This window comes from Hylobates moloch, unplaced genomic scaffold, assembly GCF_009828535.3.
Source record: "Hylobates moloch isolate HMO894 unplaced genomic scaffold, HMol_V3 SCAFFOLD_8, whole genome shotgun sequence".
Classification (NCBI taxonomy): Eukaryota; Metazoa; Chordata; class Mammalia; order Primates; family Hylobatidae; genus Hylobates; species Hylobates moloch.
The window spans coordinates 90,552,908-90,570,138 of record NW_026652283.1 but is presented as its reverse complement, the minus strand read 5'-3'; the positions used below and the strand labels follow the sequence as shown (position 1 = coordinate 90,570,138).

At 43.1% G+C, this 17,231-nt stretch overlaps 1 protein-coding gene across 3 annotated transcripts in view; it reads right to left on the bottom strand.

The window, feature by feature from the left end:
* SCN10A (sodium voltage-gated channel alpha subunit 10) overlaps positions 1-17,231 on the bottom strand; it is a 90,685-nt gene that overhangs the window by 43,050 nt on the left and 30,404 nt on the right. For 2 of the 3 annotated variants that reach the window (XM_032159135.1, XM_032159136.1), the window contains exons 8-13: positions 15,825-15,966; positions 15,481-15,678; positions 14,596-14,766; positions 11,030-11,323; positions 8,881-8,992; positions 1,284-1,522 (exon numbers count right to left, since the gene is read on the bottom strand). In XM_032159135.1, the coding sequence (XP_032015026.1) occupies positions 1,284-1,522; positions 8,881-8,992; positions 11,030-11,323; positions 14,596-14,766; positions 15,481-15,678; positions 15,825-15,966 (1,156 nt within the window). The remainder of the gene's footprint in view (positions 1-1,283; positions 1,523-8,880; positions 8,993-11,029; positions 11,324-14,595; positions 14,767-15,480; positions 15,679-15,824; positions 15,967-17,231) is intronic. The other variant, XM_032159137.1, reaches the window with a different exon arrangement.

The window sequence follows — 17,231 nt, the reverse complement described above, 5'->3', positions numbered from 1 at the left end:
TGAGGCATGCTGATTCCACCATGTTCCAGAACCTACTGCAGCCCCTTTCACAGCCCTGGATTATGGCGGAGGGAGTGGTTTCTAGGGACAAGCAGTCACATTTCCTCTGGGCCTTCCCCCTCCACCTAAGTCTGCAGCCTATAAGAAGCTGGACCCCAAAGCCAGACAGTTCTGGTGAATCCAGTAGGTCACCTCCAGTTTGGTGGACCCTGCTGCGGACATGAAGGCAGGACACTGACACTTTCTAGCTTCTGCCTATCATGTGTGCATGTGTTTGAACACACACACACACACACACACACACACACACACACACACGCAGGTCTTGTGAGGTGGCTTAATTCAGGGGTTAAGAAAAGTGGGCTTGGGAGCTGGTCTGTCTGGGTTCAAATTCTGATGTGGCCACTAAACTCAACTCTATGATCTTGGGAAGATTATTTAACCTTTTGCATCTCCATTTTTCCATCTGGGAAAGGGAATAACAACAGTGCCTACCATATAGGGTTGTTGTGAAAATAAAATGAGATAATCCATGAGAAGCATCTGAGTATTATTACTATTCCTGTGGGTGGGGCAAGGTTGGAGCAGTTATTCTCCCTCTGAGTCAGATGCTTTATTCAGTATATAGTGAAATCCAGTACGATTGTATCTTGTTAAGAGTAAATAATACTAACAAGTGATGGAGGAAAATTTAAAGTAGCATCATGTCTAAACTAGATGCCAAAGAAAAGTTCCGACTTCCTGATGCTTTTGTTACAACAGCAACCTTGTTTCCACGTTTCTTCCCTTCCACTGTCTTCCCCTTCCCTCCCCAACTCTTTTTCTCCTTAAGTGACAGCATTGAAAATCGTGTCTACTGTTCATTGCAGTCATAAAAGTAATTACATTGGAAGGAAATGGACAAGTCCAAATATTGTCTTCGGATAAAAAAGTGACATTTATCCTCATTTCAAGGTAAAGCAACTGAGATCCAGAAGATTCAAGTGGTTGTCCTATGTTTTGTAAAGGGCAACTAGCTGCCTCTGGCTCCAGGCTCTCTTGATTCACTTTCCTGTGCTTGTTCATCCCAAAGCCATTCCCACCAGCTCAGCCTGGGTCCTCCCACACTTGACCTCCTGAACCCAGTGTCCACATGTCTCCCACACTGCTGCTCTGCTCTCAGCTAACTGGCTCAACACACTAACCAATAAGGGCATGCCCCACACCACCCGAACCGCACCCTGCCACCATCCCCACCCCGCCCCGGCCATGCCAGTGAGGGCAGTACCAGCCAGAGCACTCACAATGTTGCCTATCTGGAGCATGGCTTCGAAGGTAGGGCTCATGCCATGATGCTCCATGGCCATGAAGATGGTGTTCACCACGATGCACAAGGTGATGGTGAGCTCTGCAAAGGGATCCGTCACAAGCCCAAAGAGAATTGTCTTGAGCTTCACCCACATGGGGCAGCAATCCCAGATCAGATACTTCTGAGCCAAGCTGGTCAAGCAGGGTGGGCACTTCTGTTCAGACTCCTCGAGTTCTGCATTACAGGTGTGGTCAGTGACAGCTGTCAGCCATATGTCACCTTGGACCCCAATTCTGCAGTCATCCTCTAGACCTTGTTGTTACTAATAAGTACCACCTCCAACATTTTGCCTTCAGCCCTCTCTCTGTCTCTGGTGTTCATTTCCTGTATTTTGAACTCCTTTAGTCCTGCAACTCCAATTAATGTCTGCCCCATCCAGTCCTTTAAACCGCTGACATTATACATTTTTACTGCCCATCACCTATATCATGTCTTTACTTCTCAATTTACCCAGCTTAGATTTCACATTCATCTCTCTAACTACTCCCTTGCAGACACCCTCAATTCCTTTGCCCCTCTCCTCCTTCATTGTACTTGCCTGGCAAAACCTGAACTGTGAATAGACCCAATCTGTAGACTACTCTGTACTTGCACCCAACCAGCTGGACCTGGCTGGAAAAAATACACAACTATGCTTACCGACCCTCCTAGAGATCTGTGAGCCCCGGCAAGGGGCTGTGTTTCTATATTATATTCCACTCCTTCAGTCTTCCAGATGACTGTTTCTCACTTCCTCTTCCCCCCTCTAACCTCCAGCTCTTCTTTCTATTTACTCTCTGTTGATGAGCTCCCTTTTATTTCACTCAGAATATAGACTAGCTCACAAAAGAACTTCCCCTTCTTCCTACCACTGAATCTCTGGCATATCTGCAAGTCCACCCGGTATTCTGTCTTCGTGCCCCACACAGTGCATGGGTGGCTCTACCCCTCCCACTTGTGCGGGGCCCTTTCCTCTCCCACCTATTCAAGGCCTGCGTCATCCAGACCACTCTCCCTTGCAGACCATTCCCATGAGCAGGTAAACATGCTTTAATTACCTCCCAGCTTTGAAAAAGTCTCTCTGGACCCCATGCTCTCTTTCATTACTGCTTCTTTAACAGTAAAATTCCTTGTAACCTTCTATACCTCCTTACCTCTTTTTTTCTCTGCAGCCCCTGGAATCTGACTTTAACTGCTTCCAAATTCAAATAATTGATTTCCAGTTCTCATCTTACCTTTATAGTATTTGACAGAATTTATATTGTTCTCGTTGAAACCAGTGTTCATTTGGCTCTGGGGACTGCATAATCTCTTGCTTTTTCTCCCATATTTCTCCACTTCTTTTCACTTTCTGTTTTTGTCTCCCTTTTCCTTTCCTGCTTGTAAATGTTGAAGAACTCAGGCATTCTCACCTTAGCTTCTCTGTGTTTTTGAATCTCATAGCCCTAAAAAACCATCTCTATGCCGATTCCCACCAAATTATGTGTCCAATTTCTGATCCCTTCCTAAACACTAGGCTCATCTCTCTACCTGCCTCCATTAAATCTCCATGTGGATGTGTAACTGTGTCCACCTCAATGGAGGGCAATTTCTTAGCTTTAGATTTATCTATAAATTCCTTGGCAAGACATGCATCTTGAACAGATATCAGCCTATGTGGGCAAAGAAAGATGTTGTCCATTGTTTATAATAATAATGTAAAACAACAACTGATAAAGCATAATATATTATGAAAAAGGATGAGGCAGATTTATTTGTGGTGATGTAGAAAAATATATATGTGTAATGTGTGTATGTGCATGCATGTGCTTATATATGCATAGAACATTGCTTGAAGAATATAAGATAAACGGGAGCAGGAGCGGGGTGCACCAGGAGTCTGGGGAGCAGGAAGGGTCTACAGTGGGAAGGAGATATAGTTGTCATTGCATACACATTTGCAGTGTTTAGATTTTTTTACTATATGCACTTGAAAAATGAGTTTAGAGAAATAACTGTGCGCCCCCAAATTTTGCTAACAGTGCTTTTTCCTGATAATTTAAAAATGTGTATGTAGTCAAGATTTATCAGTAGTATTTTTATTTGTTTTCTTGCATGTATGCCTTACATATGAAGCTTTACTCACTGCAAGGCTTGGAAAATACCTTCTCCATGTCTTTTTCTTTCTTTTGTAGTTTCACTTTTTTCACTTAAAACTTTGGAGCATTTGAAATTTATTTTGGGTAAAGAGTAAGATATTGATGTGGTTTATTTTTTCTTATCTCTGATTATTTATATCAACATTACTTATTGAATAATTTTTCATTTTCCCAAGATTTGAAATGTCATTTTTGTCATGTTATTACCATTTATGTTCATGTGTTTTCATATACGCATGTCCATTTCTCTTCCACAGATCAGACTATTTATTTTCACTATCATGCTGTTTTAATCACTGACTGTGGATTTTAGAAACTACAGATGTCAAAACTGGCAAAGCATAGTTCTCTAAAGAAGTTGGCACATCCTGGGACCAAAATCAACAATCCCCGTTTGGAACAAAAGCAAGAACTTCCCTGGACCTATTTTGGCACTAAAAAGAAGCACAGGAAGTAGTGATGAATGAGGACACTTTAGATGTGCCATTTTGGCAGGAAGCAGCCGCCTGTGAGGCATGATGGGAAAAGAGAGGCAGCTTTGTAAACAGCCTTGACATCGCTGAACTTGATTGATTGCAGAGACACAGAGGCTAAAATTATCTACTTGGCCAGCTTAAAACATGACCATGGCCCCACCTCAAAAGGATCTCCTATATAAAATTGATACAGAAAAAACTTTCCTCCCTTCATCCTGTTACGTTTAAAGAGGTCCCCCTGCTCCTGTTAACACCAGTGTCTCCACTGTGCATTCTCTCCTGCCACTGCAGGAATCTGTTGAATATTCCCTTTCTTCCCTTAATCTTCAGTCTCTCTTACTCTCCCAGATCCTTCCCATTAGCATGCAAATATGCTCAAAACAAACAAACAAACAAAAACTCCCCCAAACACAAAAACCAAAAAGTCTTTCAATTCTGCCTACTCCCTAGTGCCATCTTACTATCTCCTCTCCCTCACAGGCAAACTTCTTGAAAAAATTGCCTGTACACCGTATCTCCATTTCTTCACCTCTCACTTGCCCTTTAAGCCCCTTCAATATGACCTCTGCCTACCCTTTTACTCCATTAATCCTCTTTTGCTTAGATCACCAAAGACATCCATGTGACTAAAGCCCCTGGACCTTTTCATGTTTCATTTTACCTGACCTTTCCACAGCATTGCCTCTGTTGGCCTTTCTATTCTTTCTGAAGAAATTTTTACTCTTGGCTCTGCATTGTACTCTTCTAGATCGTTTCCTATTTCTGTACCTTCCTTTTTAGTCTCCTCTGCTGGGTCCATCTCTTCTGCTTAACCATTTAACATTTAGTTTGTTAGAACTGTGTCCGAGGCCTTCTTCTCTTCTTACTTCAACCCTTCTGTGTTAACTTATCCACTTGCATCTTTTCAAAATTAACACTTACGTTCAAACTGCTTTCAAATATATATATATATGTATCTAGGCCATCTTTGTCATCTAAGTTCTAGACCCATATATCCTAAAGTCAGCTTCCTACTGGACATCCCTACCTAGATGTTCCAAGGGCACCTGAAACCCAATATATCCCAGACTCAACTCATAATCTTCTTTCATCTTTCCCCAGTAAAGCCCCCTTCTTCCCCTAAAATGCTCTCTTTATGAGTTATTGTATCAGCATATCTTAAGGCTCTTATACCAGAACCATATGCATCATCAAGTCCTGAATCTTATGCCCTTTAGATAGCTCTCATATTCTTCCATTTCCCATCAGCCCCACCGTCACTACCCTAGAGTTCAAGCACTGCTATCTTGTACTTGGTTTCCTCCTAACTGGTTTCCTTGCCAACATACTTCCCCTCTTAATTTCATTATCTACAAGTATCCAGAGTAACCTTTATAAAATGCAAACGTAACTTCCCTGCCTCCAATCCTTTAATGGCACCTCACTCCTCTTGGCATGAAGTCCCATATCCTTAATGCGGTCTCGGAGGTTCTTGGGATCTGGCCCCAACTCATCCCTCTAGCCTTATTTTGAGTTCTTCTGGTTCTCTAGGTTACAGCTACATTAGGCTTTTTCATTCCTTCAAATGTTATTCTCTCTTCGGCTTTGCAGTCCTCTCAGCCTGGGATAATTCCCTGGCTCCAGGCAAACCTTACCATATTTCACTTAGTATCCTGCACTTCCTCTTTAAGGCACTCACCACTCCAGTAAGCTCACTGCTGTGACCCAGCTTCTGGAATTCTGGTTTGGACAACAGTGAAATCTCAGCTTGCATGCCAAGCATAGATGGTTCACATGCTTTGAATTCAGTGAATTGTCAAACTCCTATTGGTTTGGGCCAAACTTTCTTAAGCATCTTCCCTCTTAAAGAGGTGGCCTTTGTAAATCCTATTATGACTCTGGCAGCATGGAGCATCCTTCAGGTGTCTCATGTGTGTAATGAATATAACATCCAAACAGAGAAGACGATGTGCCCTATGCTCAGAAAACTTTGACCTCTTTGATTTAACCTAAGGTTTCCTCTCCTCAGATTTTCTTTAAAACACCATTGTTTCTCTGGCCGTTCTTACTCTACTGTCACAGCATCTTCCTTGAGGGGAAGTCTACCCTACCCCAACATATTTGATTATTACTTATTTTCTTCCTTTTTATCAGTTCACACTGTTATAAATTAGCATCACTCCCCCTGCCAACCACCCAAATATCACCTTTGTGCATGCACTTGTCTTCTGGGTAATGGAGATCAGGCTGTGGGCAAAACAGACACATCTCCGCCCTCATAGATTTTACAACCTACTGAATCATAATAGCCAAATGTGATGAGTATTTACTACATGCCAGTCATGGTTCTAAGCATTTTGCTTGACCTGACTCATTTAATCCTCACAAAACTCTACAAGATAAGTATATTCTCATTACTTTACTGGCTAAAAATCTGAGGCACAGAAAAGTTACTGAAGCTCCAAGGTCACACTGTGTACCATAAGTGGCAGAGCTAGGATGCAAACCCAGGCAGCCGGGCTCCAGAGCAGTGTTCTAACTACTACCCTCTGTTGCCTCTCATTCATCCCATGACCTTCTTTTTTCTTACCTACACTGGGATGTGTTTAGGACATGCATTTTGCTTATTCCTATCTCATTCTTGCAGAATGCATTGTACTTGCTATTCGTGTCTGCGAACTTTCTCCTCAGGTTCTTACATAGCTGATTCCTTTATTTAATTCAAATTTCTGTTCTTCTTGGAGATAATTTTCCATCTCCTTTCCTACTTTATTTTTTCTCTTACTTCTTATATCTGAATATCTATTCATGTCCATCTTTCATGCCCCCTTCCCTGCTAGGATGTAGATTCCATGAGCTCAAGCTTATATCAGTTCACCACTGAATCCCAGCACCTGGAGCAATGCCGCACACGCAACAGGGGCCCAACAAATGCTTGTTGATAAGAGAATAAATGGAAGAAGAGAGAAGGAGGAAGCTTAACAGTGTTCGAGAATAAATGAACACACAAACTGTTTGTATTCAATGTTTGCTGTTGGATGACTAATAGCAAAACAAAAACCAAAACAAACAAACAAAAACCAAGAAACCTATCTGGCCAAGAAAAAAATTGTGGGAATAGCAGCTTGGTCAAATTCTATGCCATGAAAACGTTAGAAGTGCAGACTCTATTACAATGAACAGTGAGATTAAATAATTATCAATGAGAAAAAATAATATAAGAAAGTCTGTACACATTGTTGTTGAGAAATGAGTACACATTTCTCAAAGCACAAACTCAGGTATGCAAGAAATGTAACTTAGTTGAATTCAATTTACGCTTCAAGTCCTCACCATGGGAACTCTCTCTTGTTAAGTCAATGTTGGGTACTATTTCAATATCTGAGTCTGTGTCTGAGTTTTGTAGGGCTCAAACCTGGTGGAGAGTTGAGCTGGTCCTTTGTCATTGCTAAGCGTATTTTGCCTGAGTTGTAGCTCCCATCTGGTCCCTGGTGGGAGAGTCCATGAAGATGGCTCTTCTCTCTCTAGATTCCATCTATGGGTCTCACTCACCTTTTTCCATAGCCTTCACTGGGGGCTAAGTCATCACCCAGCTCCTCTCTGCCATTCTGGAGCCACAGGGCTCTCAGGCTGCTTCAGGCCTTCTCTAACCTAAGGTTGACCTAAGCTAAGGTTGCCTTTCCCCAGATTTTCTTAAAAACGTCTTTGTTTCTCCTGCCTTTCTTACTCTACTCTCACATATCTTCATTTAGCGGAAGTCTATCCTACCCCAAGATACCTGACTATTCCTTATTTTCTCCCTTTTTATCAGTTTACACCACTATAAATTGGCATCACCCCCCAGATATCACCTTTGTTAATGCCCTGCTCTTCTAGGTAATGGAGATCCAGCTGTGAGCAAAACAGATACATCTCTGCGTATCTGGTAAATTAATGGCTAGTTCTACTCTACAGTTTCTGTGCATGTGAATCTCTCTCTAAGGCTTGCCCCCTCTGGCTTTACCTAGAAAGTAAGGCACACATTGGCTCTGTTTTGAAATCTCTCAAACATTTTTTTGGTTTCTATTGCTCACCACTTCTTCCCCTCAAATTAGGATTCAGCCTAGGGCTGGGAGGAAAACACACAGGACTCCTTCTCAGGAGCACACCAGCACTCAAGCTCCCTTACAACTCCTCCAGCCTAGGTCAGTTTAAATTGTCTAGTGGAGTAAGATAACTGGAAATGACTAAGGCTGCATTCTTCATACCCTAAGGCAAAAAAAGGCTGGATTAGAACAGACCTCCTGCTCAGGGTTAGGGGGATGCAATCACGCTCTATGGCAAAGTGTGTGGATAGGTGGCCATGATCATTGCCACTCTCTTCCTCTACCCCTTGGCTTGGAACTTAGACACATTGCTGGGGAGACTGAGTGGATTCCCACTTGATTGGTAGAATTCTAAATTAACAAGGACTTAGTTAAATTGACTGATTAATGGACTTAAATTGTCTTCCAATATTCAGCATAATGGGGGCTTGAACAAGAAATTAAATTACAACTGTGTAAGTTACAACCATGAAAAATATAATTTTGAAACCATGAAAAGGATAATTTTGCCATGTTGGAAAATTAAAGATGGTTAAATTTCTTGCACACCGGAGAGCTGGCCTGAAATTCTCTGATGCCTGCCAGATCACTTTTAAAAATCTAGTTTTGTGATGCATACAAAGCAGATACTAATTTGAACAAGAGATGAGCTAGGATATTTTATTCATCAAATTATTTTGTTTTTGAAAAATTATGCATATAAAAAAACCACATTGATAAAAGATGGTGGGGCCTAAGACATAGGAAGGAGGAGTATTAAGAATTCCAGTACACAGAGATGGACGCTTTGACATGAGTTAGAGACATTGCTTCTGCTGCTCACATGGGAATTCATCATGACAGAGTGGATGAATAATGCAATGAGCAGCACTTACCCTCAAGGACGGAGGTTATGATACTGACAACACTCATTGCCCTTTGGGCTCGGAAAGGTTCATCTAAGTATTCTGCTGACAAGAAAGTCTTCTTTTGTCCTGCATCGAATGCCTGCTGAGACACAAACAGAGTCAGGACACTCCCTTAACCTGACATCTTCATGGCAAAGTTGGATCATTCATCCTCTTATTGGCCAATCTCATATATAGTCATATGTCACTTAATGATAGAGATATGTTCTGACAAATACATCATTAGGTGATTTCATCATTCTGTGAATATCCTACATTGTATTTACACAAACAAATGCTATAGCCTTCTATACATCTAGGCTAAATAGTGTGGCCTATTGCTCCTAGGCTACAAATCTGTACAGCATGTTATTGCTGAATACTGTAAGTATAAACAGTTAATAAACATAAAGAAAGTTTATAAAGTTTCCAACCATGAGGACTAAGTAAATGATACTAGTAGTCACTATTTATTGTTATCTGTCAGACATGTATAAAAATGTAGGCACTTTATTATTTCATTTAACCCTCCAGCTATTTAAAAACCTTTTTACAAGGGGAGACAAGGAGGCTTGGATAATTTAAAGGACTTGCTAAAAGTGACTCAGGTGGTAACTGGCACAGTTGGGACTAAAATACAGGTCCATACTAAACAGAAGGGCCTGAAGATTCAATCTTTCACTAACCTGGTAATTTAACTAGAATGAATCAAGGTCAGGATATCTACACACATGATAATCTCAGGAACAGAGAAAGGAGGGTGGGGGCCCATCACAAGAGAGGCATAAATGCCTTCAATGAGGCATTTTCTAGAGTGCTAATGCACTCCCAGCGAGCCCTGCAGGCTGCCTTTGACTTTAAGGCTCTGTTTTGGTGATTCCGTTTGTCCTGGAGACCTACACTCTACCTTCTCCACTCTCTCTGTGCCTGGGGAGGGAGACCTGTACAAAATGCGTTACCCTTACCCTCTGGTTCTGGCCAGGTTTGGTTAATGGGAGACATAGGCAGGACATTCAAGGATAGAAGGAGAGACAAGTCAGGTGTTTTCCCCTGGCTTCTTCTCTCCTGTGCTATGGCTGAGTAGCAGAGCTGTGATCCTCTACTAAGATCACAAGTTCTGCCAGGCAGCCTCTCTGACACATGAGGGCAGCTGCTGCTGTAGTCTAATTCTGGTCCTTTCCTTCATCCCTTCAGCCTAGGCATGTAACAGCTTCCCCCTGTTACTAGTTTCTAGATGCCTCACCGTCCCTTATTCATTCCCTAAGTCCAGCCCACACCTCTGTAAATACTTTACTAAACTCTCTCTATTAGCCCATCGGAGTGGTCCATCTGTTTCTTGCTGGGACCCTGGATCACATGACATTGAGTCAGAGACTGAGCTAAGGCAACTCTGTAAGACTTATCTGTATCAGCAGAACCATATATTGGTCTCTTTACAATTCTGTCTGCAAATTGCTCTGTATCCCTAGCTAGCCAGAGAGGGCAAATGAAAAACACTAGAAACATCGTTACTGAAACTGGAGAGGAGAGCTCAAATTAACTCACAGCTCCCAATCCAATGAGGAATCCCTGACTTGCCATTACACTCTGCGATTATTCTATTAAAGAGTGCTGGCCAGTTAGTCACTGTTGCCTAACTTGTTCATTTTGGCAAATCATTTCTTCTGTGAGTAAAGCAAGGAATACTGTGCTTCTATTCAGATCTGTCCTAAGAAACTTCCTGAATTTCTCTGGGTTCCATTTGCCCAGCCTAGAGGAGTTTGCATAGAGCCATAAGCAGGAAGAGAAGGGTCCTTCAGTTTTTCTCATACCTGTCCAGCAAGAAAGCAGGCCTATTACTGAGGCAGTGATGTTCAGTGGGGACAGAGAAACACTGATAAGAAATACGGGGTCAAATGGAATATAATTTGCATCACTACTGCAGAATAAACCAGGAAACCTGTTTGACCTCAGGCCAACTCAATCTCTCTCTCTCTCTGGGTCTCATCTTCTATGTCTGTAAAAAAGAAGTAGAATAGGGAGGCATTGGACAGGATGATGGCTAAAGATCCCTTCCATTGGTGATACTCAGGCTTCTTGGCCCAAGACTTCTAGCTGGAAGAAAGCCTGGGGGAGTCTGAAGCATTCACAAACTCACCGAGACATCGACAGCTCCAGGGGCAAGCTCACTAGTGGGCGGCGGTTGGTGTTCATCTTCTCCATGCCTGAAGTCAGGGTTGCTGGGTTGAGGAAGAGGGCTTCTAGGGAGGGGGCCATGCTGGCCAGCACCCCCACCCAGCAGCAGGGAGCCCCGATGGCTTTCGTGGTCTCCAGGAAAGACTCCATCATCTGTGACTCCCTCAGGGAGTGAGATATCTCGGCCAGGGGACCGGAAATGGAACACGCTGCCATGACTAGCCCGGCGTTTTCCAGAGGCAAGGCCTAGAAAAGACTGGGCATTGCCCCAAAGGAGCAAGAAGGCTGGAAACTGATCCTCTGGCAAATGCAGAGCCCAACACTTCCCTCTACCTACTCCCATTTCCCTGCCCCTATCTTTGTGACCTTTCAGTCGCTAAGTAAAGGCACAAATCTAAGGGGTATTCTAGGTATGCATGGTGAGGGAAAAAGAAAAAAGGAGATTCTTGACAGACCTGGGGAAAGACCAGGAGAGAGGAGAGATTACAGGGTACCGATGCTCAACAAATAGGTTATCATGGCCAGGAACATGTCAGAGGAAACCTTATCACCTGGATAGTTCAGCTGTTTGCCAACCTTTGGCCACAGGGCTAGACAAAGCTGTCTTAAATTCCCTTTTCCACATGCAAAGTTGTGACATAAGGAGGCTACTATGCACACCAGTACTGGAACATACTTGGTAAGTGTTTGTTGAATGAATGAGTGCACTTCGTTGTCTGAAAATTAGGTTGTACAATTCATTAGATCCCATCTGTATGAGTGTGAGAGTTTGTGTTGCAAAGGAGGAGACAAGAGCTGTACAGTGCAATGAGTTTATAGGATCCCTCGAGGCTTGAACAGTCAACAATGGAGAGATTGAAGGAAGGGTTGCAGCCTAATTTCCTGGAAGAATAATATCATTCCTCCAAATCAATAAACATTTCCCATCAAAATCTTCCATTGAGGGAACTGTGTGGCTTAACGTTGCCAGAGAAAAGAGCTAATTCATAAACCCAGAGCCCTCAGAGAATTAGTGTGCTGGGTTAGATAGTTCCCAGGACCATAGTGAAACTTGACCATAACAAACCATCATTTCTGTCCTCAGGTGGTCTACAGTATGTACAAAATCTAAACATTGACTTCATACCAAACTCTGATCATACTGATTTATTTCACTCACCTTCCTTAATTCCTTTTAATTACTAAGCTACTAAAGTGGAGAATCTTGCCAATTGGGGTTCTCCTTACTAATCCCCTTATCTCACAGAACTGGTTTCCTCTCTTGATAATTTGAAGCCTGATCCTGTTTAGCAACCATTATTAAAAGCCCAGTATTATAAATAGAGTACTCTCTGCCTGTAATACATGCCCAAGGGCTATAGAACTCATAAAATGCAAAAATCCTTCCAATTTTTGAAGCAAATGAGAAAAATTGACACATCCATATTAAGGAAGGGAATACTACATTATTTGCACTTGAGCACCAAGCAAACCAATGAAGAAACTGAGAAGAAAATTTTGGTTGCATATTTGACAGCAGTGTCTCCTTGGCCACGAGTTATTTTAGAATTAAGCTTTTTGACAAATGGTGGGCAATGTCTTCTGAGTATAAGCATTAGAATTGCTTTAAAATTCATCCTCTAATGAGACCAACTGGTCTGTGATTTTCCACGAAAATCCTCCTGGGTCTCTCCTATATATTCCTTTATTTAATTTCTATTGGTTATAAAATGGCTTTATATAAAAACTGCATTAGGTCTATTTACCAGATGAATGTACCTGGGAAAAGAGGGAGAGGATGCCTTCCTGAGTGGGCTCCAATCAATCAGTTAGCATTAAAGAAGTACTCAAATGATGCCTCCCTGTCTTTGCACATACATGTTTTTCTTTCTGCCAGGAAAATACTCCTCCCCAAACTCTCTCAAGTCTTCAATTACTAGAAGAATCCCTACATGCTATTTATTGTTGACCCCAATTATGCCCTCCTCCAGGAAGCCTTTTCTGATACCTATCCAGCGCCATAAGAGTGGATGTTTCTTCCTTGATTCTTAAAACACCATGTATGTGTCTCTAATACACTATTTAACACATAGCTGTGTTTATATCTGCCTCCTCCACCCAAATGGAAATCCTTGGGGAAAAGAACATGTTCTAGTCATCTCTTTATACCAAGCACCTAGTATTGCTGAATGAACAAGTTACAGCTCTTCTTTTTTCCCTTTGAAAGTAAGCATCACTGGAGAGACAAGCACACATACCAATTATTGGACATCCAAGTGCTAATCTGTGTGGGGCTGACAGAATGGGGGAAATTAAAGCCCAACTCAGTGTCATTGACATTTCCATGGAAGCTGTGATTCATCCTGTTCTGTGATTGTCTCAACTGTGCACCATGTATGCCAGGTGCTGCTCAAAAGAGGCAAAGCAAGAAAGAGGAGGGCACAGATGCAGATAAATGCTGAAGTGTGGGTGTGTCATGAGGTCGGTGTGCATGTGAGTGTGTCTGTGTTTGTATATGCACACATAAATCTGAGGGTTGGAGAGATGGTATTGCAAAAAAGTAAAACATCCTTCAGCTTAGCACAGGAAAAGAGATTGAGAGGGAAGTGAGAGGTATAAAGCATAAAAAATAGCCATGTTGATCCCCTTTTCCACACTGTTAGTGTGGAGCCACCCTCCCACACAGCCGATATCATCTGTCAGACCTATAGAAAGGGCATATTTGGGGTAAAAGGATTTTCAAGGGGCAGGAAGGTGGTGGGAGGAAGCGTGGTAAGGAAAGTTGCAGTGCAAATTTTAGAGTGGGAGGCAGAAAGTTATTATGGGGGGAAGAGAATTGCTACAGGGTCTGAGGTGAGGTGCTGAAGCCATTCCCAGGCTGGACTGTGTCACAGAGATGGGTGCTGGGACCTTTTCTGATAACAACAGGTGACAGCTTGAATTGCAGGGCCCTAGGAAGGAGGTCAGAAATTATACCCAATAATTATGTAAAATTGTGATGTGTCAATTAAAAAAAACTAAGTAAAAAATAAAAACCACCTCGACGCATCAGAAAAAAAAAGGTGCATGAAGGATCTCAGCACCACAGACAGGGAACCTTGAGCTCTAGAACTGCAGACCAGAGCCTCAGAAGGAAGCTGACCTTTGATGTCCACAGACACCTTAAGATCGGCATGTTCAGTATGGGCTTCCCACCCTTCCTACAAACCTGGGTTCTTCCTCCAGTGTCCTCATCTTGGAATCACCACCCATTTGATTGCCCAATCCTGAAACCTGGGAGTCAAATTGGACTCCCCTTTCTTTTTTCCACAGTCCACAATCCCAATCTTGTTGATCTCCTCCCCTAAAGTGTCCTTATAATTCACCCCTTTTCCCCATCTGTAATTACACTTTCCTAGTTTAAGATATAATTTTGGAGGGGTGTCTGGATCCTTTTAAGCTCTATGCCTCCCACTCTTTCTCTGCCACACACCTCTTCCCACTCCAACCCATTGTCTACGGCATCTGCAATGGTGGGTAATCTTTAGAGCACAAACCTGAGCCTCTTACCATCCTGCGCTGGTTGTAAGGATCAGAGCGGGGTGATTTGTTATCTTCTGTGGAGCCCTCTGACACTCTTGGCTTTATTTTATGCCTTCTCTCACTGGCATTTTTGGAGGTTAAAGGTGATCCATTGTGGGAGTGGAGAGAGGTTGTGTCAATCCCTAGCGCTGCTAGCACCTGCGAAGAGAGAACAGCAGGTGTAGCCAATAGTATTTGCTTGGACTTAGCATGAATGTGTCCCCCAGACATGGGGTGCCAGGGGTGAGAGATCTGAAACAGAGAAGCTCAAGGGTTAGGACCTGGGTGGTGGTGGGATTAGGCCATGGCAGGAACAGACACTTCTGGTCACCCCCTACTCATTCATAGGGCACTCTGTTGGTGCCCCACCCAGATCACTTTCACCAGGTCAGCACACCTATCCCAAGCTGCTTGAGTGGCAGCAGCTGATGGCTCATACTTGCAGCATTCTGCAAAAAAAATCTCTTTTGGCTGTCTGCTTCTGGGATAGGTATGGGGAGGGTAAAAAAAAGCTGGCCCCCTTGCCTCAAGGTAGGACTAACTGTGGTACAGGTCATGCCCCAGAGTTCCCCATGGGATCAAGCTGAAGCTGGTCTCTAGCTGAGAACACTCCTTGTTTAGTTCCACCCTCTGCCCCATTCTGTTTTGCTTCACTCGCTTTCTCCTGAGAGCACTCCCTCAATAGGTCACTTGCACAAGAATCCTCACTTAGCTTCTTCTTTGAGAAAACCTGATCTAATATGGTCCCTGAGGCAAGATGATTCCTCCTATAGCTCCCTAAATGGCAGCCCTAATTGAAGTGGCTAGTCCAGAACTGTATCCAAGAATGGACAGTCTGCAACCTTCTTCACAAAACTTCCACTCCTCACAAACCTCCTGCTCCTTCCGGAGCATCTCGAGGGCCTCCTGGAACTTCTTCTCCTTTGCTTCAATTTCATCAATGGTTGCCTGGTTCTGCTCCTCATACGCCATGGTGACTACAGCCAAGATCAAGTTGACCAGGTAGAAAGATCCCAGGAAGATTACGAGCACAAAAAAGATCATATAGATTTTCCCAGAAGCCCTCAGGGTCTGCAGATTCAAGGGAAAGAAGAGAAACCTGTACCCATAGCACATGGACCATTGAATTTAAATCAGGCTCCTCCAGGAAAAGCACAGCCATGCAGCTGACCCACCAGCCTCCAACCAAGTCTGTGTGGGGGAATGCAGCTCAGTACCTGCTGGTAGAGGCGTTCCCAGGAATCCTGTGTCATGAGGCGGAACAGTGAGAGGAAAGCCCAAGCAAAGGAATCAAAGCTGGTGTAGTTAAAATCCGGGTTGTCAGAAGTTTTAAGGCAGATATAACCATCAGGGCAGTGGCTGCAGCAAGAACAGAGAAGGTCATCCCCTGCTTATTGCAGACAAGGCAGCCCAGGGCTGCGAGACAACCACAGAGTTTTATGTCAGAGATCAGAGTTCAAGACCTAGTCTTCCTCTTATTAGCAGGATGATCTTGGACACTTGGTCTGTTTAGGTCTTGGTTTCTGCTATCCATAAAACGGGGATGCTAATACTTTCACGTCAGAATTTCATGCACAGGGGAGTGGCCAGGGGAAGGCAGCTGACCGCCCAGACACGTTACTATAAGCTCTTTGCCAGTTCATACCAGGGAAAGGAGAGTCAGTAGCAATAATGCAGACTTAAAACCTGAGCCTGTTGGCATCATCTGCAGAGTTGTCTATCAAGGGAGGTCTCACATTAGCCAAGTTCACTGATTAATTATATATAACAGTGGAAATAACACTTTCCACTTACTGAGCACTTTCTGTGTTCTTCTCTCTCCCCTTAAGTGCTTTACAAACACTATAATTTAATCACTGAATGTTCTTTCTTTACAGATAAGGAAGCTGGGGGTCAGAAAGAAGTCAGTTGCCTAAAACTACGCAGGTGTCAATATATTTATTAAAAGGAGAAATATAACTGTCAAGTAGCCCAATACTTGAGTCAGCCTAGCCTCCTCCTGAAGGTGGCCTATGAAGGAAGGCCAGATTAAAAATGACTGCCTGATGAGTATTGAGGTGGGAGTGTTGAACTCCTTCCTCTCTCTCATAATAGGAGGATGAGTTGATGTCAAGGAGCATCTGTCAGCTCAGGGAGCATAAAGTGCTCTCATCCACCCTAGTGGAGATGGCCTGATCAATGAAACAGCAATGCCTCATTTGAAGTCCAGAATTATTTTTAAAAATTTTTTTCTTTTTTATTTACCTGCATTCCTTATGAATACATGGAATTCTTTTACTCCCAGGATTTCTCCATGAACTCCAACCTCTGGGGCTCTCCTTGTCCCAGACATCCATGTGAACAACCCATGCCGGGGATTAGAGCTCTGACAACTTAATTCTAATCAGTTCCAAGTCTATCTCCACTTCGATTGAAGATTGCAAGTTCCCTGGCTTTGTAGACCCACATTTAAAGGTAGGCTCTTGGTTTGCTCTTCCAAGGGGCTAGGCAACCCATTTCTCGTAGGTTTCTTAATTAACTCTGAGGGCAGCCTTATTTCTATGTCTTCTGTAGAAACCCACTGTAGCCACTGAATATAAACAGTTCACTGCTCTGAGGATTAAATGAGATCACTGAATAGTGTC